The following is a 24,251-nucleotide window of genomic DNA, read 5'->3' on the forward strand; positions in this document are numbered from 1 at the left end:
CAATTAAAAGATAAAACCTATAAAATTTGACTAATTAGCATCTACCAAGTACCTACTCTTTATTTTTAAAAACCATTTCTTGATATCTATCCTAAATAAGGAGTCAGACCTAAAAATAACTAGTTTTCCAATGTAATACCACATTTGTAAAATCTAGCCTTTCTATCTGATGACATTTTCCCACATTTCAATTCAGACATATCATTGTGCCTTTGATGACTAAACATTAAGGATCTAGAAATGTGTTCCTATTTTGATCTCACACGTATATATTTACCTTGTAAACAGGCTGAAATTCTTCAGTAACTGCAAAAATCGTCTGAATGTTATTTTCGCTTAGTTTCTGGACAAGGTGAGCAATAGAAGGATAATCCTAAGAAATTAAGTAATAAAATTTAGTATGTAATTATATCCAATCTACTCGTTTTTTTTTTTCAATCTACTCCAGTTTTTTAACACTTTCTGAAAATAATGATTTGCAGATACATCTGGATTACTTATGCAAGATTGCCTGAAACAACAAAAATTATTGCTGAACTGGGTGCTGTCTAGTGGGTTTCTAATCCTTTTCTATCTTTATGTGTGCATAAAAATTTCAATAAGAAAGATTTTTAAAAGATTACCTATGTATATTAAATGTCAGAACAATGAAATCAAAGAACTGCCATAATTAAAGGTTATATTATCACTAAGAAAAAGACAAAGATTTGGCAAGGTTTAGATTTCTTCCAGACCTTGAATAAATTGCCAATGTTTATCTTCTGTAGAGGCAGGAGGCCTACTTTCTTAAGTCATATATAAATAAGACAAGGAGTTTAAAACTATACAAATGATGTGTTTAGACATAGTATCAAACTTGCTACCCCTTGATGGGCCAAGTGAGAGGAGAGAGAGCTTTGGGCTGGGGTGCAGGGCCAGGGTCAGCAGCTCCCTTCACCGCCAGGCCCCCAGCTACGCGGAAGCAAGCCGGCACAAAGCCACAAACTCAAAACAGCAACAAAGCTTTCCTGCAACTTAGCAAAATAACAAAACCCCAATCCTCAAAAACCCACAAGCCCATTACCCATAATACTCTAAAAACCCGAATCCACTTAATATGTAAAGTGCTAAGCACTCACGTAATAATGGCTCATTGTGTACACATCATTTTCCAGGTGACACTGTCCATCATTTGGTAAAACAATGCCACCAAGTTTCCCATCTCCGGCAAAGTGAAACCCAGCATCCGTGGAAAACACCAGCAGCCGTGTCACATTCCTCCAACCAATCAGTGACTTGAAAAGAAAAGGATTTCAATATTAAAATATTACCTACAGAAATCCAGCAAAGATTAAATCTTTTAATCTTTATACAGGCTACCACTATACTTTCAACTTAATTCTCTATTTTCTCTTTTCACAATGCTAATAACATCCTTGCTGATAAAGGCACAGAGCCGGCTGAATAAAACTCCCCCGCCTCACTGTAACACTTCACCTTGCCTAGCTGTCTGTCCCAGCTCTATTTTTAAAAACTACCTTTTAAAGTCAATGTCCCTCTCCCCACTACAAGGTAGCTCCACTCCACACCGCTGAGACCACATCTGGTTTCGTGCATCATCTTATCTCCAGTAGTAGCGCTGTTCAGTTCAGTTGCTCAGTCGTGTCCGACTCTGCAACCCCATGAATCGCAGCACGCCAGGCCTCCCTGTCCATCACCAACTCCCAGAGTTTACTCAAACTCATGTCCATCGAGTCAGTGATGCCATCCAGCCATCTCATCCTCTGTCGTCCCCTTCTCCTCCTGCCCCCAATCCCTCCCAGCATCAGGGTCTTTTCCAATGAGTCGACTCTTCGCATGAGGTGGCCAAAGTACTGGAGTTGCAGCTTCAGCATAAGTCCTTCCAATGAACACCCAGGACTGATCTCCTTTAGGATGGACTGGCTGGATCTCCTTGCAGTCCAAAGGACTCTCAAGAGTCTTCTCTAACATGATAGTTCAAAAGCATCAATTCTTCTGCACTCAGCTTTCTTCACAGTCCAACTCTCACATCCATACATGACCACTGGAAAAACCATAGCCTTGACCAGACGGACCTTTGCTGGCAAAGTAATGTCTCTGCTTTTTAATATGCTATCTAGGTTGGTCATAACTTTCCTTCCAAGGAGTAAGCGTCTTTCAATTTCATGGCTGCAATCACCATCTGCAGTGATTTTGGAGCCCCCAAAAATAAAGTCTGACACTGTTTCCCCATCTATTTGCCATGAAGTGATGGGACCAGATGCCATGATCTTAGTTTTCTGAATGTTGAGCTTTAAGCCAACTTTTTCACTCTCCTCTTTCACTTTCATCAAGAGGCTCCTTAGTTCCTCTTCACTTTCTGCCATAAGGGTGGTATCATCTGCATATTTGAGGTTATTGATATTTCTCCCAGCAATCCTGATTCCAGCTTGTGCTTCATCCAGCCAAGCGTTTCTCATGATGCATATAAGTTAAATAAGCAGGGTGACAATATACAGCCTTGATGTACTCCTTTTCCTATTTGGAACCAGCTGGTTGTTCCATGTCCAGTTCTAACTGTTGCTTCCTGACCTGCATACAGGTTTCTCAAGAGGCAGGTCAGGTGGTCTGGCATTCCCATCTCTTTCAGAATTTTCCACAGTTTATTGTGATCCACACAGTCAAAGGCTTTGGCATAGTCAATAAAGCAGAAATAGATGTTTTTCTGGAACTCTCTTGCTTTTTCGATGATCCAGCAGATGTTGGCAATTTGATCTCTGGTTCCTCTGCCTTTTCTAAAACCAGCTTGAACATCTGGAAGTTCTCGGTTCACGTAATGCTGAAGCCTCGCTTGGAGAATTTTGAGCATTACTTTACTAGCCTGTGAGATGAGTACAATTGTGCAGTAGTTTGAGCATTCTTTGGGATTGCCTTTCTTTGGGATTGGCATGAAAACTGACCTTTTCCAGTCCTGTGGCCACTGCTGAGTTTTCCAAATTTGCTGGCATATTGAGTGCAGCACTTTGACAGCATCATCTTTCAGGATTTGAAATAGCTCAACTGGAATTCCATCACCTCCACTAGCTTTGTTCGTAGTGATGCTTCCTAAGGCCCTCTTGACTTCCCATTCCAGGATGTCTGGCTCTAGGTAAGTGATCACACCATTGTGATTATCTGGGTCATGAAGATCTTTTTTGTACAGTTCTGTGTATTCTTGCCGCCTCTTCTTAATATCTTCTGCTTCTGTTAGGTCCATACTATTTCTGTCCTTTATCAAGCCTATCTTTGCATGAAATGTTCCCTTGGTATCTGTAATGTTCGTGAAGAGATCTCTAGTCTTTCCCATTCTGTTGTTTTCCTCTATTTCTTTGCATTGATCGCTGAGGAAGGCTTTCTTATCTCTCCTTGCTATTCTTTGGAACTCTGTATTCAAATGGGAATCTTTCCTTTTCTCCTTTGGTTTTTGCTTCGCTTCTTTTCACAGTTATTTGTAAGGTGTCCTCAGACAACCATTTTGCTTTTTTGCATTTCTTTTCCATGGGGATGGTCTTGATCCCTGTCTCCTGTACAGTGTCACAAACCTCTGTCCATAGTTCATGTAGCACCAATAGGTGCTTAGTGAATAAACAATGTCTCAGCCCACACCCAACTTTGAATCTAAACACTGTTACCTCCCCTTCCCACCCATACCTACTCCACCTTCTGGAGCATGTACTCCCTTTTATCAGCCACCATATTAAAAAAGCCTCCCCTTTTTAATTCTAGAAAAAAGGATCTTCTTCAAAGACTTGACCCTGCTTAATTCCACCCCTTTGAATCCATCAGTACTGTTTGTTCATTTATTTTATTCTCCACCTTAGTCAGCAAAAAATTTAAAGTAGTGGTAAAATGCTCTTGAATGGTAATTTTATAATAATCTGTCTTTATTTACTCCGTACATCTGTATATATCCTCCTAAAACTATAAAGTCCTTGAAGGCAGGAATTAAGTTTATTCATGCTGGCAGACCAGTTGGAATATATCTCTTCTGCATTTAGAGAAGTAAGTGGAACAGTTACTCTCAGTCAGCACAGGGAGCAGAGAGCAGCGGCCAGGATACCAAGGCCTGTTTTAATCTCAAGGCTGAGGTTCAGGCAGAGACAGCACAGAGAATGCTTTCTCCATATGAGCTTCTAGTGGGATCACAAATGAATGGCTGGAGAGGAAACAGGCACCAAGCTAGGCACCGCCTGGAAAACTGCTCTTCCCCTTTCAAAGTTGAGACTATCCTTAACCTGCATCTACCCTGGTGCAAGTCAAGAGTGACCACAATAGCTGTTAACTGTTTGCTGGCTACTTGCACTATCTATGGATTACCGTATTTAAACTTCCTAAGGTGTATCTGTTATTATCTCTTTAGGAGAAGGAAACAGCCCTCTAGAATGGCAAGAAAACTGCCCAGTGGATGAGCAGTGATGGGAATATTTGAAGCTTTGTCCTAACAGTCTAAAGACTGTTATCTCAAGCACTATATTATATTATCATCTTGGGTATCAAATAGCATACTAAAACTTGGTTGAGTAACCATTAAGAAGCATCTGGAAGAGAAAGGTCTTTTAGGGCACAGGGGTACTATAAGGAAAAGGGCAGGGGGGAATGAGACAGATAAAACTTCATCTAGCTCACAATGTTTCCTACTTCCGTCCTCAGCTACATCATTAAAAGGTCACCTAAAATTTTCAGCTGGTAATTGGGTCAAAAAATTCTAACCACCAGTCCAATGGAGGATCAGCTTACTGTCACTGAAAATCTTGTAATTAAAATTACAAACATTATATGACTTCTCAGAATATCTATTCTCATATAGCTTTCAAATTAAGACTTAAAACTTTCTTTTTAAATTACTAAGACATGGGGAAGATGCCTCTCAAAGATAAGCAGAAGAAAACTAACCAAAGGAAAATGGTGTCTCACACACAATCTATTTCAGCATTTTTAATGTTCCTGGTGACGTCTCAAATAACCCCAACACAATCTCTGTCACAAAGCTGGAAAGCCAGGGTACCCTGAGCCTCTTTAAAAAACCCAGAACACCAGCTAAAGCTACCCTGTCCCACTGGTTCAAATGGTGAGCATTTTGGCTTTCAAAATCCGGATTAACTATGCTTTTTTTTTTAAACCACTTGCAGTTGGGAGGGAATTTAAGGGATATATCAGTATGATATAGAAATTAAGGTAATATTTTCTGACAGACAAATCACACTTAAAATCCACACAAATAATATCCCCTTGTAGAGAATGAATGCACTCACTCCACAAACTGCAACTTGCATGATTGCATCAAAGCCACCTTCTGGTGAATCCAAATTTCCAGATATGCGCTGCTTGCCAACAAGTTCATTAAATACTTCCCCTTTATCAGTAAGGCTGAGCACATTTTTGTAGCTAAATGGGCTTGTGCAGTTCTGTTCATTTGTGCAAGGGTTCCTGAGTTTAGCTGGTGTTGTGCTAATGTAAGGCATCACAGTTTTCTCCACGAAAGAGCCAAACCCTGTGGAGGGAAATACACATGCAGTGATGATGGAGGGTGGATGGTTAAACCACATTAAAAAAAATCAAGTAATCAACATGTTTATAAGATCAGCAAATGACTGAATAAATTCCTGTAACAACAAACATGCAGTTTATTATCTATGTGGTGTGATGTGTGTCAAGTAACATGGCAGCCTGTAGTAAGAAGGGCTTCCCTGGTGGCTCAGATGGCCAAGAATCTGCCTGCAATCCATGAGATCCAGGCTCCATCCTTGGGTCAGGAAGATCCCCTGGAGAAGGGAATGGGAACTCACTCCAGTATTCTTGCCTGGGAAATTTCATGACAGAGGAGCCTGGCGGGCTACAGCCCACAGGTCACAAAGAGTCAAACACGACTGAGTGACTCTTTCTTTCTTTTTTATAGTAACAAGAGGAACAAGGAGGCAGAAAAATCATTAGCCATGTGACAGGAGTATCAGTCCTCTCAGAAAGAAAAAGCTAAAACCCAGCGTCCTAATCTCACATGTATGTAGTGAAGAATGAAACTGCCAAGATTTACACAAATGAAAATTATTAATCTTCTCAAAATTCCTACCAATTCGGAAGTCTGAAGTGATCCTCCTCATTTCATTCATCAAATCTGTTCCCAGACTTTTCACATTCTCCAAGTCGTCTTTCATGGAGTAGGAGAGGTCCATGAGGTAGTAGAGATCGATGGGATAGTCTTCAGCCCGCTTGAATTTTAGTGTAAATGTCTGTGGCTCCCCTAATTAATGAGAGATTAGAAAACTAGCTTGCCAGCAATCAAAAGCAAATGGAAAAGACAAGTAAATCAGATTGATAAGGTCAACACTATAGAATAAACCGTATTATTCACATAGTTTTTACAAAAACCAGGGCATTCCATAGGTAATTCAATCAATGGCTGTGTACTCTTTTTATTCACAAATACTTAAAATGCCAGGCCCCAGGAATGATGAAAAAGACAGCATTCCCAATCTACAGTGGGCAAGACAGGCAAATAGTGGGTGCTAACTACGACAAAGGAAAACAGATAGGGAACAACACAAACTGGACGGGGTGGGTGAGGCAGGGTACACCGGACGTTTTAGAGACTGACGCTGTCAAGTGAAGACTCTTCTCTGTCTATGGGATGCACTGTGTGCAGTGAATAAAGTAATCTGATTTTCACTTAAGAAAACCTGATGAAAAGTTTTAAAGATGATTAAAGAGACAAACTTGTTAAGAAATTATAGGGGGAAAAAAAAAAAGAGGATAAAGATATGAAACCAATAAGGACACAGAAGAGATGAAAAAGACTCAGAAAATACACGAGTAGGAAGAGGTCTGGGTAAAAGGTAATTTAGTTTTTAACTTGCAGATTTTCTCTATATAGATTTCTAGTAGGCAGTTGGACAACTGTGTTTGGAGCTTGAGAGGAAAAAAGTCTGTGTTGCAGCACACAAAGGGCTTCAAAGCCATGAGAGGAAAGCCAACAGTTAAGCGGACTACAAAGAGGAAGGAAGAGAAAAGACACAGAAAGAAGATTGGAAGGTACTGGTAAGAGATAAGAAGGAAAGCAGGAGTGTTACCGCAGAAGCCAAAGAGAGAACATTTTGAGAAGCTCAAAGGCATCATTTGTACAAAAGAGTTAAATAAAGGAATAAAAAGGCCTGACGAGGGTCCATCGGGCTGGCGGTTTCAGGTGCCAGCAGAGGTTGCCAGAGCAGGTCTAGAGGCACCAGGCTGAAGAGAGGGCAACAGGGGAGGGAGCGGGGAGGGCACAAGTGAGTCCTCTGAGTGGAAGGGGCTGGAGATTAGAAGAGAATGGGGCATATTTTTTCTTTTTTCCAGATGCAGGACTGTGACAGAGTCTTATGAAAACCTTAATATTTTAACAGTAGTGTACAAAAACAAAGGAGAAAATAGATTAAAATGTTATCTTTATGTTATATAGTTACACCAGAAGATGGGTATTTTTATTTTTAAAAAACCCACTAAATCTATTAATAATACTTTCTGAATCTTTAACAGAATTTACTGCGGACATTAGGCAACATGTCAGGTACATGGTCTGACAAATTATATCTGCCAAAAATTCAAAACATTTCTAAAAGTTTACATACTCAACATTTCTCAACAGAAACTTATATAACATTGTCTGGAAGCTCAAGTGGACCCAAAGGCACTCCTAGAGTCAGATTTCCACACCTGATCGTAACTGCAGGACCAACTGCTGTGGCTGGATTTGAGTGATATCTTCTGGCTGCAGCTTCTCTGCTGTTCCTTTGCTTCGGTTCGTTACATTTTTATTTTTCTTTATATCTTTGGAGCCTCTGGGATTTTCAATGTCATTTGGATGACAGCCCTTCTTTTTTAAGGCTTCTAAATCATCACATCGAGCAGATGTAGGCATACCTTCTTGTAAAAATGTCTAAATGACATGTAAAATACAGGTATAAATATGGTATAAAATGGTCAAACCTTTTAAATAATTGTAAATAACCAATTAAATTGCAAAAATCAGGTAACATGTCTAATGTACTTCGTCTCTGGTTTTAAGCAAAATGTTGTTCCCTTCATCCAAACCATAATAAACAAAACAAAAACATTTTTCCTTGAAGGCAGTATGTTTATTACTAATATATAACTAGTACTATATTATTTTAGAAATATTTAGTAGGACTTAAGTGTATATTTTAACTGTTTCATATTCAAATTCAGAGTATCTACTCAAAGAAATTTTGTGAAATTATTCAGCAGGGTTAAGAATCATTAATAATGAACATGCCCAAATGACAGACAAATACTCTTCCCAAAATTTCCCTTAGAAAAATTCTTAGAAGTCTTTCATATTAGATAGCATTTTCCTTCATGATATTTAGTAACTCAATATTAGGGAAAACATATGAGCCCAAAACCTTTTTTAAAAAGGAGACCAAGAAATTTACTAACAGAAATTAGTAAGTATTCTTGGAAGGTTAAAAAAAAAAAAACTATTGGCTATTATTAGGAAAAAGCCTTTCAGAATTTACTAAAAAAAAAAAAATAGCAAATGATTTTATAACAGGGTCAGAATATATTTCCATTGGGTGAATTTTTTAAAAACAAAAAGTTGTAATGCTATGTAGATGGTACTTGTGGTGTGGGGTAAAACTTCCAGTAGTGACGTGATTTTAAAATGGGTTTTATGTGGAATCTAGAAAAGTGGTACAGATAACCCTATTTCCAGGGTTTGGAAATAGAAACCTATTTACAAGAACAGAGATGCAGATGGAGAGAACGGAGATGTGGACACAGGGGAGGGGGAGGGACGGTGGGATGGACTGGGAGGGTGGCCCTGCACAGATCCACCGCCGTGTGTGAACCAGCTCGTGGAAGCTGCCGTACAACAGAGCGCTCAGCGAGGCGCTGTGAGGACCTGTGGGTGGGAGGAGGTTTCAGAGGGAGGGGACATATGTGCACATGTAGCTGATTCATGCTGTGGTATAGCGGAAAATAAGACAACACTGTAGAGCAATTACCCTCCAATTAAAAGAAGGGTATACTGTACAGCACAGGGAATACAGCCAATATTTTTATTTTTTTCCAATATTTTACAATAACTACAAATGGAATATAACCTTTAAAAATTGTGACTATGTTGTACGCCTGAAATTTATATATGATACATCAACATCTCAATGAAAAAAAAAATAATGCTTGCCAAAAGAATCAGGGAACAAAAAGTTACAATTTTTAAGTAACAGAAATAGCTACAAAATATATTCTTGTTTATAATAGGAAGGTGTGTTAGAAATGCATTAATATAATGCATCCAGGATCTTCTCTGTACTTGGAAAATAAACAGCAGCTAATAAATATTCATTACTACCATTTTTTTTAAAAATGTGTTATTTTTATCAGATAACTCAGAAGTACTTTTAGTGAAAGCAAAAAACTGCTGTTAAAATGTGTGTGTGTGTGTGTGTGTGTGTGTGTGTGTGCGTGTGCGTGCGTGTGCTGGGAGGGGGGTTCAGGATGGGGAACACATGTAAATCCATGGCTGATTCATGTCAATGTATGGCAAAAACCACTACAATACTGTAAAGTACTTAGCCTCCAACTAATAAAAAAAATGAAGGAAAAAAAATGTGTGTGCGTGTGTGCACACATGTGTGCACTCACTCATGTCCAACTCTTTGCGACCCCATGGACTGTAGCCAACCAGGCTCCTCTATCCATAGGATTTCCCAGGCAAGAATACTGGAGTGGGTCACCATTTCCTACTCCAAGGGATCTTCCAAATCCAGAGATCGAACCCACATCTCTTTCAACTCCTGCATTAGCAGGTGGATTCTTTACCACTGTGCCACCTGGGAAGCCCTAAGATGTAAAGATTCTAAATAAGTTTTTCATAAGTACGAGAAAGGGGAACAACAACAGTGTATACATGTATATTTGTGCATATCATTTTTAAATGTGTACTTATAATAGCCATTTAATTATTTCACATATACCGCTAAAAGTTGTTTAGTTGGCCAAAAGTCTTTTTTAACATCTTTTCATTAGGAAAACGAGGAAATGCCTTTCATTTAGGGTCACTTTGTATTCAGTTTTATATGGTATTTATTATCTATCGATTTCATGGTGCTGCATAAAGTGAGGATATTCATAAAAAAGAATACACAATAGTTTTGATCAGTTTTTTTTTAAGGGAAACGTAACACTAAATGAGAGCCTTTTTGTACTTGGAAAAACAACTGGAAGGGAATGCCATAGGTCTGATGGTTCAAAGTTCAAAGCTGCCCTCCCTTCATGTATGATCAAACCTAAAATGCTGCCAAAGGACAGGCCCAGTGCACCATCCATCTCCAATTATTAGCCAATCCAGGAAATTCAGATCACGAAACTCAAGTACACATATCCCAAAATACCTTTAATAATTCAAGAACTGTGCCACAAAGATCAAAGGCTAAATTATTAAAAGAATAATTTGACTAGGGTAACTCTAAACCCCAGATGAACTATAACCTTCATAAAATGAATGCTATTGTTGGGAACAGCAAGTACCACTTATTTATTTATGATCATCTAAGTGAAACTGCTAAGTTTCTCCATTCTTGTGCCAACACAAAGGAGGCAGCTCATGCTCAATTTCCAGGTAAGAAAACCTGAGGTTTCAGTTAAGTAAGCCTTGTCTGAGACAAACTCAAGGCATTCCCTGTCTCCTCCACTGTCTCCAACTTAATTCCAGAACACTGTTTTTTGAAGAAGAGAAAGTTGCCAGTAGAAAAATTTTGAAATAACCAAACAAAAACTTCTCATTTTGTCTTTCAGGTCAAATAATATGAAACATCTGATACATGACCAGTAACGGCCACAATGCAGGCATTTGAATGTGGGGTTTTTACTCAGGTGCCTAAGTAAAAACAAACAATAAGCCTTCAACCTTCTGATATTATTCACTCTGTAAATAAATTACATATCCTCAAAATGACTCCCCTTTACCTCCAGTTCCAACTTAATGTTCATTGTCCATTCATTCATTCAACACTTACTAAACTTGTGGAAGGTGCCATGTTAAGCAATATATAGAGATGACAAAAAATAAAATTTAAACCCTAACCTCAATGGGCTTTTCTTAGGATATAAATCAAGTGCATATTAGTTTAATTAACACACAATTAGGCAGATTAATTATACCTTTCCCATCATAAAAAAGGGAAAATCTAAAACAGTTCCGTGAGATGGCTACAAAACATAATGCACGCTACGAAAGTGAGCTACATATGTATTTTTAAGTTGTCTAATAGCCACACCGAGGCAGAAAAACAGAGAAATTAATATATGAAAAATATGAACATTTCAACCTGAATGAGTTTTTAAACCCCAAGGCCTTGATCTCTGGCATGTCTGAAGGCTAACAGCAGTTCCCAGGTGCTCACGTCGCCGCACACGCCTAGTGGGCCCCGCGCGGGGCAGCACAGCTCCAGCCCACCACACAGGGCCACGCACGGAGCCGACTCGTTCAACCAACACTGAGTGAGTGAGCAGTCACACCGAGCACTTCTCAAGAGTAGTTCTGAGCAACACTAAGTGACAAGGAATGAATGGAAAGGCTTGAACAATCAATCTGACTTACTGAATTTGTGCACCATCCACAATTTGGCCCTGCTTGTATACACTCCCCACATGATTTGGCATTTGCTTTCAAACATCTATTTTCATCTGTCAGGAAAAAGAAAAATTAGGCTATTTAAGTTCAAGAGAGAAAACAATGAAAGATCAGGATCACAATGACAATACAATATACATGAACATGATACAGAAATACTATGAAGTTAGTTACTAAACTGACTCAGACCTACCCACTAAAGAGAGGTGATTTTGGATCATTCTGGTGCAGAGAACAATAAAAAGACAGTTATCTTTCCTATCTTCTACAGCAAAGACTAGGTACCCTTCATCTATACATTTGTCCTTTTTTTCCCCCCAAAGGTATAATTCCAGGCTCTCTCAAGTTGGTCATAATTGTCAAGAGTTTTCTTACCACTGGGTAAAGTGGTATTTCTTTCCATTTAACTCATACCACCATACCCATACTCCCCCTCCAACCAGGTTGCTTCATTTTAGTTTGGTAAATACTTGAAATGTCCATATTCATCCTATCCATAACAACTTGATTTTTCAGGTCTGTGTTCAAAGTATGTCATGTATTTCTTTAAATCCGTGTAAGAATCAGCATGTCTGCCATGTAGTACACACTAACATGGACTGTCTCCAATGTATGTTTTCTGATTATAAACCCAACACACACTCATTATAGAAAATTTGGAAAATATGTAAAAGCATAAAGAACTAAAAATCACCCAAAATCTGCTCATTAGGAAATACATTTTTTGTATATTTTCCCCAGTCTTTTGTCTATGCAGATAAATCAAAAAATAGCAAGGGGCCTCGGCCTGCCCGGGCTGCCCGCGCTCCGAGCTGCGCGCAGGGGCCTCCGGCACGGGCGGAAAAAAAAAAAAAAATAGCAAGGAAGCATGCAGACATTACTTAAATGAAATTGAGGACATACATTTTATATACTACTTTTTATACTTGTTTCATTCCAAATTCTTTAAAAACATGGCTTTAAAGATTACATATGCCACTGTATTAATGTAGCCTACAGAATGGGTAAATTTCTATTATTTTTAATTGCATGGTTCATGTGGTCCATAAACCCGACACATATACACATACGTACACATGCATGAACCCACTCAGATGACTGCTCTTATCATGTAAAACTCAATTTCCTTATCACAAATTTAAAAAAAAAGAAACACTGAGGTGAAAAGAATTAACTTTTAACCTCTCTCCAGCAATAACATTCAAACACACATCCTCACAAGCAATGTACACACACCATATTCCCTTTTTAATGCAAAGATTTTCTTTGCATTTAACATGTATAAATAAGAACATCAATTGTTGGTTATTTAAGGCTTCCTTTTTTTTTTCCCATATTTTTCCTGGCCATTTATTTTGTAAATTTTCTATTTTTCTTTTGCAAAGTTTTCTATCATCATGTTTTTAATTGTTTTTACTGGATCTCTACACTTGTGAGTGAAATTAAACCCTTATTTAGCTTCTCATTTTTTGGTGTTTTGACATACAGATAATTTGGTTTATGTTACTGTTGGTCTTATGTAATTTAAATTTATTAATAACTTCCCTCATCTCTAGTATCAAACAGCTGTTCTATGCAGTGTATTTTCTGAGATTTGGAGAACAAAAAATTGGACATCCGTTATTCTAGATTTGGGTGCACCATGGTTTTTGAGAGGATTAAATATATTTTCAGCTTTATTTTTCCATTCCTCTTCTATACAACACCAACTTTTTGCAAGACTTCTGATCAAACAGCAAGAACATCTTTTGGAAAACCAACTGTCCCTCCTTTCATTTTTTCAGACAGTAGTGGATAGTTCATAATCTGTTCTTCTACACATTTACTTTATTTCCTTCCAAAGATGTCATACGCCTTTGCTTTCGTGTTCACTGACACACTCTATTACATCCCCCAAGGATCTCTCTGTGGTACATTCTATTCCTGTCATCACTCTGGGTGGTGGGTGGGGAACCTGCCAAAGGACCTGGCAGGCACCGGAAGGAGCCCCGCCCGCGACTCTGAGAGAGGCGGGCCGCTGCAAGGCCTTCTGAAGGCGCAGGACCGCCCGCTTTAGGTTTTCCCAGGAATCTAAGTGGTCAAAAAGTGATACAAGACACTGAACAGACAAGTAGGCAACTTTTTTCTTACCTGCTTGGCCAAACACACAGCAAACTGAACTAATCAATCCGATCCAGAAAATCAGTTGTAAATTCATCTGAAATATAAAATGCACAATGTTACATTTTTTAAAAAAGGGTTAACATATTAAGCATAATCATTCCCACTCACCTGATTTTCTGATTTATAAACATAATACATCTTCTACCCCAACCCTTCTCTGTACTCACCCTCCTCCTCTCGCCCCAGGTTCCCAGAATCCAGTTTTGCTTTTCTCCAAATCAAATATAGTTTAATATTTAATTAACAGTGCTCAGGAAAAAAATGTCAAGCATCCTTACACCTAAAAGCTATGTATTAAGTCTCTGTCCCATGGAATCTGTTACCTCCTGTGACTCCGAAGTGGCCAATTGGGCATATCCCAATGCCTCAGTTATCTCAACACTGAATTGTGAGTGTGACTGAGACTGTCAGAATCCTGATCATGTCACCAGCTTGCTTACAATGTTTCAATCTTTTTCTTCTAAGGGTAAGACCAACATCTTGCACAAGCCCCCAATTCAGTTTTTGTGTCTGATGTCCTGTAACTATTTCCTTTTTAAGAAAATCAACTTCTATGCATGAAATTTGTAAAATATTCAGTTGCCTACAGTTTACAGATCTACTATCTACAGTTTCTAAATCTATAAACATATGAATTAAAGTTTTTCACAACCTTAATCTACATCTTACCAGAGTTGGTTAAACACAGCTAAAGTCATAGGTCACTAACTCTAACTGGTCACTGCTCTTGGACTGCACTGTAGTAACATCTGCCCCTTCCACAAGAACGCAAAAAACCCAAAAGCAAATATAACATGCCCTTGAACAAAGATCAGCTTTACTACTTATCAAAGAAATATAAATTAAAGCAATATAAGGTAACCTAGCAGGTAAAAGAAAGGTTTTTTTATTTTTTTAACCCAACAAAACTTAATAAAAACTTATTGCAGGTGGGTGAGAGAAACCAGAGATGGCTCTGTAAGTTGATACAATTTGGGGGGAATAATTTAACAATCTATATCAAAAACCATTAAAAATGTTTCTGCCCTCTGGCTTAGTAAGCTAACTACTAGAAACTCATCCAAAGGAAATAATTTAAAATATCAAAGGTGATATATATGCACAACACTTTCAGTATAGAACTCTAGCAAGTTGATAACAGTCAAAAATGCCAATGTCCTCTACCCAAGATGCACAATGAGCAAAGGCCTAACTGAACCAACTTCATGGACTACTGGAGTCAAAAGAACAAAATGCAGCAACACCACAAGGTTTACAGAATAATTTCTGGATGCAAAGAACACATTTAAGATGACAGGTATGTAAAAATAACAGTATATAAACATATAAAGTAACCAGAGTCCTGGAGATGATATAAGCATAATATGAAGACAATGAGTTCATTTGTTTTTAAATTGTTCTAGTATATTCTTCGTTTCACTTTCTTACTAAAAACAATATGGTGGGGTAACTGTGTGGAATTTTTTTCTTTCTTGGTAAATTTCCTTTAAATAAGGGAAAAAAAAAATTCCTTTAAAAGCCCTCATTTTTCAGGGGCTTTTGTTCCAGGATACAATACCACAGCTCCAGAAAAACGCTTTAAAGTTCTACTCTGGGCTCCTTGGGTTTCCTCTGCTGCCAAATGCTGCTTGCATTTTCTGGTTTTCCAGAGAAAAGCAGCATGAATAACTCGCACAGTTATCCACTTTGCAACCAAGCTCAGAACAGCCAGTTCTGTTATGTCCCAGTTTTGCTTACGCATCCAGAAGCCCAAATGAAGCTGAGGGTCACTGACGGTTCACCTTTTAAGGCCTGAATAAAAGGTTCAATGTGTAATAAATCCACGCGGACTATGATTCTGAGCAGCTCAAATAATGTTATCAATTCCAAAGTTATGACTAAAAGGCCCTGGACAGTAAGACACCCGAAAAAATGCCTGACTGTGATGAATGGAGCGTCTGAGTAGTTTCCACACGAAGGCAACAGAACAAATATCTGGTCCATATATGGACTCTGATCCATGGGTCTTCAGAATACAACCTGGATCACTTTCAGGACCAGGAGACTACCTTGGAAAACCTTTAAAATGTCATACAACTCATAGAAGACCACTCAGATAAAGTTACTAGGTAGCAGAAAATATTTCCTGACATTCTTAGGTCCCGTGGCTTTAAAATACTACTTAACGCCGCTGTCTTTTCCTCTATAAACCTTGACACGCTGAAGCTCAGCCTTCTGAAGCCCTCTCGCCTCTGAAGAGCTCCGACCCCAGAGCAGACAGCGCAGGGTGCAGGGCGGCAGGAGCAGCAGGGGGAGGGCAGCTCGGGACCAGCGGTGCTGTCCCCAGGGCGGCCGCCAGGCCTGCAGAGGCCAGGCTTCCTCCCCAGGAAAGGGAGCAGCCACAGGGGGTGAAGAAGGCAGCCGCCAGGGTAAGGAAAGTCACAAGGGCCACACAGCTGAGACAGAGCAGTGACGAGTGGCCCTGAGAAGAGGGGTGGTGAAGAGGCAGCGGGGCGAGGGGAGGCGGGGGCAGGACGGCCCCCTGAGAGATCCCGAGACTTCCAGATGCCCCGAGGCAACACTGGTCAGCATGAGGTCCGAGGAGCACCCCAGGCCTGAAAACCCCCATCTCTGGAGGTAGGGCCGGTGACTACCTACCAGTCTCCCCGATGACTCTCAGGCTGAGAAAGGCGCCCTGAGTCTCCCCACAAGAACAGCTCCCAAGGAGGGGCCCCCAGTGACAGAAGCCTTCAGGTCCTGTCCTAACCCTGACTCTCCTCCTCTTCGTGAGCAAAGGTCTAGAAAGAGCCGTGAACCCGGGTCTCTAGCTCCTCCTCCACCTGTGTAACGGGTGTCTGCCTCCTGGAGACACATCAGTTACCACCGACAGAATGCACACAGCGTCACTGACTACACCTCACCATTCTTCCGTAACATGCTCTATTCCCATCGACTTTACTAGCTCCTCCCCTCCTCCTGGAAGAGCTTCCGTGGAAAATTCTGCCAGGTTCTGTGCCCTAGTGGAGTTACAAGGATTTCTGTCTCAAGGAATTTTCCGTTCAAAGACAAAAATTACAAATAACTATAATGTGACACGATGGTTTCCGTAAGGAAGATAAGCAAAGTGCACTGAGGATGTCACAACCTGCCAGGACAAGTTCCGAGGCTTCCCGGAGACTGGAACCGCAGCCGGCCCTGCAGACAAACACCCCAGGCCAGAGGTCCGCACGTCAAGGCCAGAGTCATGACAAGAACTGCAGTATCTTCTTTCCAATCTCATTACTAAACAGACATGTTTGGGTGACTTCTCTCTCTCTCCGCAAACTGGAATTGATTTGGTCTAACTTTACAGAAAAAATGTACTTAAGCATTACTTGTAGTTAAATCTGGTCAGCGGGGTGAGTGATTATTTTATCCCCATAATTTTCTACAATAAGAATAAATTACATTATGTTACAATCTTAAAATGTCATAGAGCTAAAAAAAAAAAAAAAAAACTTAAAGTACTTAAGTATTTTTCACAAATTATAAGCTAGAAATAACAGAGACCGAGACCAACAAGGCAGGAGGTTACAGTAACGTTACAGAGTCTTAAATGCCATTCATGCTAAGAGTTTAGATTCTATGCTACATGTACCAGGGAAGCTGGGAAAAAATGGCTCAGGGTAGTACCACGACAACATATATGTGGCAGAAAACCAGTGGGGCAGAGGATGAATGGCAAGACACGAGCTACTGGACAGTTACAGAGCGTACTGCCCAGGCTTCAGAGTAACAACGGACAGACAGAGGTGCTTGGGGGAATCTGAGGCTGCTTAGGTAAGGAAGACAGCAACTTAGGTAAGGAATGGCTAGAGAAAGGACCATCACTTTCAAATAAGGAAGACAGAGAGAGATGGAGTTAGGGGAGAAAATACTGATTTTGATTTAGAAATGTGACTGTGAAATGCCGATGTGAAACCGAGGAAAGATATTAAGTGGGAAGTTAAGACCTACGGGTGTGGCTTTCAGGATTTCAGGGCTAGAGACACAAACCCAAGAGTTGTGGGTGGCAATGAAATTCTGAAGATGGATGAGACTGAAGAATACCTGGACAGAGAGGAGAGCTGAAGGCAGACCTAAGAGAAGAAAGGAAACAGTGCCAGAGCCAGGCTCCTTGGAGTAAAGAGGGATGGAGCACAAGGGCTCACTTCCCTGAAGAGAGGTATAGCATCTTTCTCTAAGTCAGGGCAGGGGGGGTGAGAAGCTGAGCGAGGTCAGGCCTGACAGCTATGTTTCTTCCTGAAACAGGAAGCAAGGACAGGTGCTGGGAGAAAGGGGGAGGGGAGTTGGCAGACAGAAGAAAATCAAGACGATGCAACAGGATTATGGAGCGGTGCTGAGACCCAGCAGGTCCTGGACACCCTGATCTATAAAGGCACATTTCTAACACTCATCTCACCTGAAACTACCTGGTAATAATCTGCCCTGATGGATTCTAAGTGCCAAGAACACAATCTTTCCTGTGTCTTCAGTGACAGGACCTGTAAGTGCTTGGTACAAAATCAGTGCTCAAAACTTATGCTGAAATATGTTAAACCGTATGTCATTTTTCTTGGACATTATTTAGAAGCCCAGGAAAGAAGAGTTTCTCGGAATTAGTTAATACACAGACCTTCTTTAAATAGCAAACTGTTAGTATAGATACCCTAGGGATAACAATTTTCAATCCACTTAAGTATACACAAGCCAACTTTCAGCTAGATATAAAATGCCTCACACTCTAGGCGCTTGTACATCATGAACCAAAAGCCATTTACATACACAGGCAACACAAACATAGGCACTGAAATACTACTTACACACACTCAGTTATAAGGTGGCCAACCAGATCATCCACTTATTGGTTATTATTCTAATTATTAGCACAAAACCCCAAAGTTTTTAGAAATTCTTGTACAGTCAAATTGCTGAGACTACCTTCCATGGGTCTTCAGACTCCAACCTGAAACTGCGGAATTAATGCCACTGTTTCCAGAGCGAGGGCAGGAGGAGGAAGGGGCAGGAGAGGAGGACACAGTCAAGGGCCTAGATTTCACGTGCAGGTGAGAGAAAGGGCTAAAGAGCCAGGTGCAACATTTCAGGGGTGGGCAGTCTTGGGCAAAAGGTCGAGGTGGGGAGACAACTATGGGAACTGGGTTGGCTGGGGTCCGTTCCCAAAGCAGAGTCTGAGACGAGAGCAGGCGTGCAGGCAGCTCACTCAGAGGGTGACTGGGGAATGAGAGGTGCTGAAGACGGCGAACCAAGAAGAGAAAAGGCCAGGGCACTTTAGCTACCACAGGGGTGCCCAGGGGCTTGGTCTTCCTGAAAAGTCTTGAGAAGTGTATACAGTTCACCTCTGAATCCATAGGTTCCATCAGCAGATTCAGCCAACAACAGATGGAAATAAATTTTTTTAATTGCAGAGTTCCACAAAGCAAAACCTGAATGTGCCCTGCACAGGCAACTCTGCATAGTATTTACATTGAATCAGGCATCATCTGGAGGTGACAAAGCGTACGTGAGGATGTGCATAGGTTACATGCAAGAACTACACCCTCTCAAAGAGATATGAGCATCTGTGGATCTGCTTGGGGAGGAGGAGTGTCCTGGAACCAATCCCCCTCGGATACTGAGGGACAACTGTGGAAGGTGTGTCCAGAGAAGGGTCACTAGGAAGACGTGCCTCAGTTCTAGTCCCCACAGGTAAAGTCTGCCCCAAGGGGCTTCAAAGAACAACAGTACATCCAACCAGAAGGCTGCTGCCGGCTTCTCTCCCCACCAACAGACAAGAGGGCTGGCTGGAGATGCCCCGGGGTTGAAAAGACAGAAGCACGAAAGGCAAGATGCAGTCAGCCAGAGTGAGTCAGAGAACTGCTCCGAGGGGCAGTGACGGGAACCAGAGGAGGCCCGAGGCAGTGAGGAAGTGAGGTTTCTAGTCCAGCGCTCAAAGCCCCTGGCATTAGAAGAGCAAGAAAACTGCTAGAACAGAGTGTGAGAAGTGTCACTTGCATTAACTCTGAAGATCTCAACGATGGCAAGAACTGGGGAGGGGATTTAGGCCAGGTGAGTGACATATAGGCACACATACATATATTAAAACGAACACAAACAACTTCTGTTTAAAAGATTTACTAATTAAGCGTACGAAGCTCTTTGCCATCTACTGCAGATGTGTATGACTGACCTGCCTTATGAACTGTCATCTAGAAGTCAGTTCTGTGTCCTCTGTACCTAGCCCAGTATCTTAATACTTAATATACAAAGAGTCTAAAGATAACTGCAGATATTCTGAGGTATCCACAGAAAAGTAAACAAAGGCAAGCAGAGTGCAGTGATCACCACCACTTGCTAAGGCATAGCTCAGAGTTCAGAGTGTGGACTGTGGAGTCAGATGCCTGGACTGAAACCTCTAATCAACCCCTAACTAAGCAGGTGATACTGGCAATTATTTAATCTGTGCCTCAGTTTCCTCGTCTTTAAAATGTACACTATAGTTTCTACCTTATGGGGGATATGTGAAGTTTACATGAGTTGTAAATATAAAATATTGAAAACAGCATCTGGCACATTATAAGCAATACCTAGATGGTACTTGTTATCATTATTACTATACATTACAGCTGGAGCTCAGCAACAACTTGACTCAATAAAGAAGTAACTGAGTTTGAATGTTTAGGTTTTTCTTCAATCATAATTTTTAACCAAAAACTCTGAATTGACCCATGTTAGGTGAAACACAAGATATGGAAGAAAGGATAAAGTATAAGGATTGGAAAAAAACACAACTGCAAACAACAGATTAATGTTGACTTTTTATAGAAATTAATACATTACTTTGCTATGACACCAAAACCTGATACTGTGTATGGTGATGGTGGTTTAGTCGCTAAGTCGTGTCCAGGTCTTGTGACCCCAGAGCCTGCAGCCTGCCAGGCTCCTCTGTCCATGAGACTTCCCAGCCGAGAATACTGGAGTGGGTTGCCATTCCCTTCTCCAGGGGATCTTTCCAACCCAGGTTTCCTGCATTGCAAGCGAACTCTTTACCAACTGAGCTACTAGAAGTCCTATACTGTTTAAAAAAAATAATAATAATAAGGCTTAACCAGGTGCTATTAATTAGATACTAATTATTACGCTAAGTATAATTAAATAATTATTTTAGGTTCCACATTTAAGTAGGATCATTGTACTTCCTAACAATCATATTTCTAACAATTTGTATGTAAAATAATAAAATCATCAAAACCTTAATACTACTACACTAAATACAGCACAGATATTTTTGAATGTTAGTATCATGAATCACCTTAAAAAAAGATCAGGGTGGAGAGTAACACACCTAATTAAAATAGAAATAAGGAAGAATGACTTCAGGTTTCTTCTTCTGTATGGGGAAGCAAGTCTAGGAGAGGCGAAGAGGAGGAAGGAAACTGCCCTGAAGAGACATCTTGTAGCAGAAACTCAGACCGGGAGGCTGCACACCCGTCTGGCTCACCCAGACTGCTGCCCACGGAGAGCCACCAGCACGAGGGCCATCTGCTCACCTGGAGGGCGGGCAAGGCTCACCCGAGGCACACCCAGGAGTGATGCGGTAATTGAGCTTTGTTGATTTATGGCAATTTGTAACAAAAAGTTTTATTTTTACTTTTATTCTAACACCTGGAAGCGACTATAAAAATGACAATAATTAATAAAAATAATAACAGCTATCTCTTCTAAGCAACTCCATGAGGTTGGGAACAACATTATCTTTGTTTCATATACGAGGAAGCCAAACCACAAATACCTTCTCCAAAGTCACACAGATAGAACTGAAACCAGACCATCTGAATTCTGAAGCTGTGACCTGAGTCTGTGCTCCATTACACTACAATATTTGGAAGGCATACCCAGTCACTATTTTAAAAATAAAAGAACATTCTTCTACTGTTAGAACTGACTCAGAGAACAGAAATGGAAAGGACTTAAAATGTTCTTTGAGTTTATTTCTTGGTCCTTCAAAATGACTGGAAGCCAACAGAAGTTATTTTAATTGTCAAATTTCATGAGTATACCGACAGGTTATAGTCTCATTCCTACAAAAGCACTTCATCTTAATATCTTTTCTTACTATGTTTAATTTTAACTAAAGGGTCATAAGGGCTTCCCTGATGGCTCAGTGGTAAAGAATTCACCTGCAATGCAGGAGATGCAGGTTCGATCCCTGGGTCAGGAAGATCCCCTGGGAAGAGGGCACGGCAACCCAACTCCAGTATTCTTGCCTGGAGAATCCCATGGAGAGAGGAGCCTGGCAGGCTACAGTTCACAGGGTCACATAGAGTCGGACACGACTGAAGCAACTTAGCACGCACACAAAGGGTCATAATCCATCCTTTGAACAATAAATAATCTCAAACAGCTCTCCCAAAACATCTCATTCTGGTGGTTAGAAACATGCAATTGCTACCTTTGTCAAAAACTGTACATAATTAATCTCCACTGTAAACTCATCTTTATTTATCAAGGTTAAATATGGTTTTATGAGCTACATACCTAGTATCAATGTTCTTAACATGACAAATATTCTTTTTACATTTACAGGTATTTAGAAATTTTACATGTACTTTATTTATAGAAATTAAACAATTATGCTTTAGAGAAAAATTACTTTAAAAAAATGGCGAGATACACTTACTTTAAGTTTTAAAACTGGGTGCTCAGAAGCCATCTATGCCCCAAAGGACACAGTACAAAAAGACGTCATCCAAGAAGATTTCTTCCTATAAAATCTTTGCACAAGAGCACATTTTTATTCAATACAACTTGGATTTCCAAGTCAAATATCAATTGTATATCTACCATGTACAAGACAAATAACTGACAATGCTGGGACATGAACCCAGGCATGAACTGAAAGCCCAAGTTTTCAACAGAAGTAGGTTTCCAATAAGAAAGGTTCCTTTTTTTATATCCTAACATTTTAAATCTTTTCACCTTAATGGTGGAATAGATTCAGATACTCCCACTGAGGTATATTATAAGTCTCTCCTGAAAAGAGAAGAAGGTTAGATTCATCCCAAGTCTGTACCACCACCGCTATTTTCTGTATCTGTGTTTAAAAGGAAAAAAGTAAATAGTCCAATAACACATTCTATTTACAAATCAACACAGTCCAGAAAAGGAACACAGAGCCAAGAGGAACACCTCAGGAAATTACCATGAGGTCCACCCTGCTTCTCCCCACGCAGAGCAAGCAGACAGGAGAGCATATAATAGCCTGCTCTGCTTCACACCATCAGACTTGAGAATGAGAGCTGGGGATGAATTCACCAAGAGCAACAGCACCTTTCCCCTTGTGAGAAGAACAATTCAAACTCAACATTTTCCCCCTCTCTGGCAGGAAGAGGTGCACGGTGGTGATCCTTGGAGGTGTCTATGGCCCAAATAAATAATAAGCTACAATGAATGATTAACAAAACTTAGCAGAAAGGATGAAAAAGGGAAAAAAAGAGGAAACAGGAAAGAAAGGAGGTTAAGTACTCCAAGGCAAACAGGCAACATTTCCTTTGAAGTCCATGGGTCCACCCACTGTGGAGGATAAATAGAAGTCTGAAGTAGAAAACTTTCTAAAATTCCCAACTCCCACCCAGAAGAAAAAAGGGCTTTTTATAAGCTCCGACCCCTTCTTACCCAAAGGTGGTATCAGCCTGAGTTGAGTCCCAAGAACAAAGGTTTGACTACTCCAAAGCTACAGGCTTCAAAAGCAATTTGACACCCGAGAACAGGGCCAATACTTAAAATCACAGAATAACAGAACAGAATGTGTCTAGTCCGGGGCTTCCCCAGTGGCTCAGCAGTAAAGAGTCTGTCTGCAATGAGGGAGAGGTAGGTTTGAACCCTGGGTCATGAAGATCCCTCCAAGAAGGGAATGGCAGCCCACTCCAGTCTTCTTGCCTGGGAAATCACATGGACAGAGGAGCCTGGTGGGCTATAGTCCATGGGGTTGCAAGAGTCAGACACGACTGAGCAACTAACCAACAACTGCGCCTACCCGTCCCCTCATGAAAACGAGAAAGCGGGAGATCCATCATCAGCACCCACCCGTGTGGTGCAAGGGGAAGATAAAGAATGGACACACTCTGTCTTGGGAAATAGTTTCAACGATAAAGATGGAAGTGGGGGGAAGACAGGGCATGGAACTGAACTACGAAAAATTTCTACAGCACAGAAAGAGAAAATTAAGAATTTTCCCTGAAAAAAAAGAATGAACTCATTATGCTCTTCAAGGAATTAAGAAACTCTCAAATAGATTTTGTAGCAATCAAACGCAGTAAGACCACAAAACTAGAGGAAAGAGCCACGGGAGAAAATTTAAGTTGAATTACTCTGCAGAACTCAAACATACAGGAACAGAATCAACATGACAGGAAGAGCAGGCTTGAGCACACAGAATTCAAAATAA

At 40.4% G+C, this 24,251-nt stretch overlaps 1 protein-coding gene across 2 annotated transcripts in view; it reads right to left on the reverse strand.

Annotated features, from left to right (window-relative positions):
- Positions 1 to 24,251, reverse strand: part of ITGB1 (integrin subunit beta 1) — a 44,159-nt gene that overhangs the window by 13,652 nt on the left and 6,256 nt on the right. For both annotated transcript variants that reach the window (XM_043478715.1, XM_043478714.1), the window contains exons 2-8: positions 13,778 to 13,844; positions 11,615 to 11,700; positions 7,702 to 7,924; positions 6,086 to 6,256; positions 5,271 to 5,509; positions 1,119 to 1,274; positions 278 to 373 (exon numbers count right to left, since the gene is read on the reverse strand). In XM_043478715.1, the coding sequence (XP_043334650.1) occupies positions 278 to 373; positions 1,119 to 1,274; positions 5,271 to 5,509; positions 6,086 to 6,256; positions 7,702 to 7,924; positions 11,615 to 11,700; positions 13,778 to 13,844 (1,038 nt within the window). The remainder of the gene's footprint in view (positions 1 to 277; positions 374 to 1,118; positions 1,275 to 5,270; positions 5,510 to 6,085; positions 6,257 to 7,701; positions 7,925 to 11,614; positions 11,701 to 13,777; positions 13,845 to 24,251) is intronic.

Source organism: Cervus canadensis, chromosome 10 (assembly GCF_019320065.1).
Source record: "Cervus canadensis isolate Bull #8, Minnesota chromosome 10, ASM1932006v1, whole genome shotgun sequence".
Taxonomy (NCBI): domain Eukaryota; kingdom Metazoa; phylum Chordata; class Mammalia; order Artiodactyla; family Cervidae; genus Cervus; species Cervus canadensis.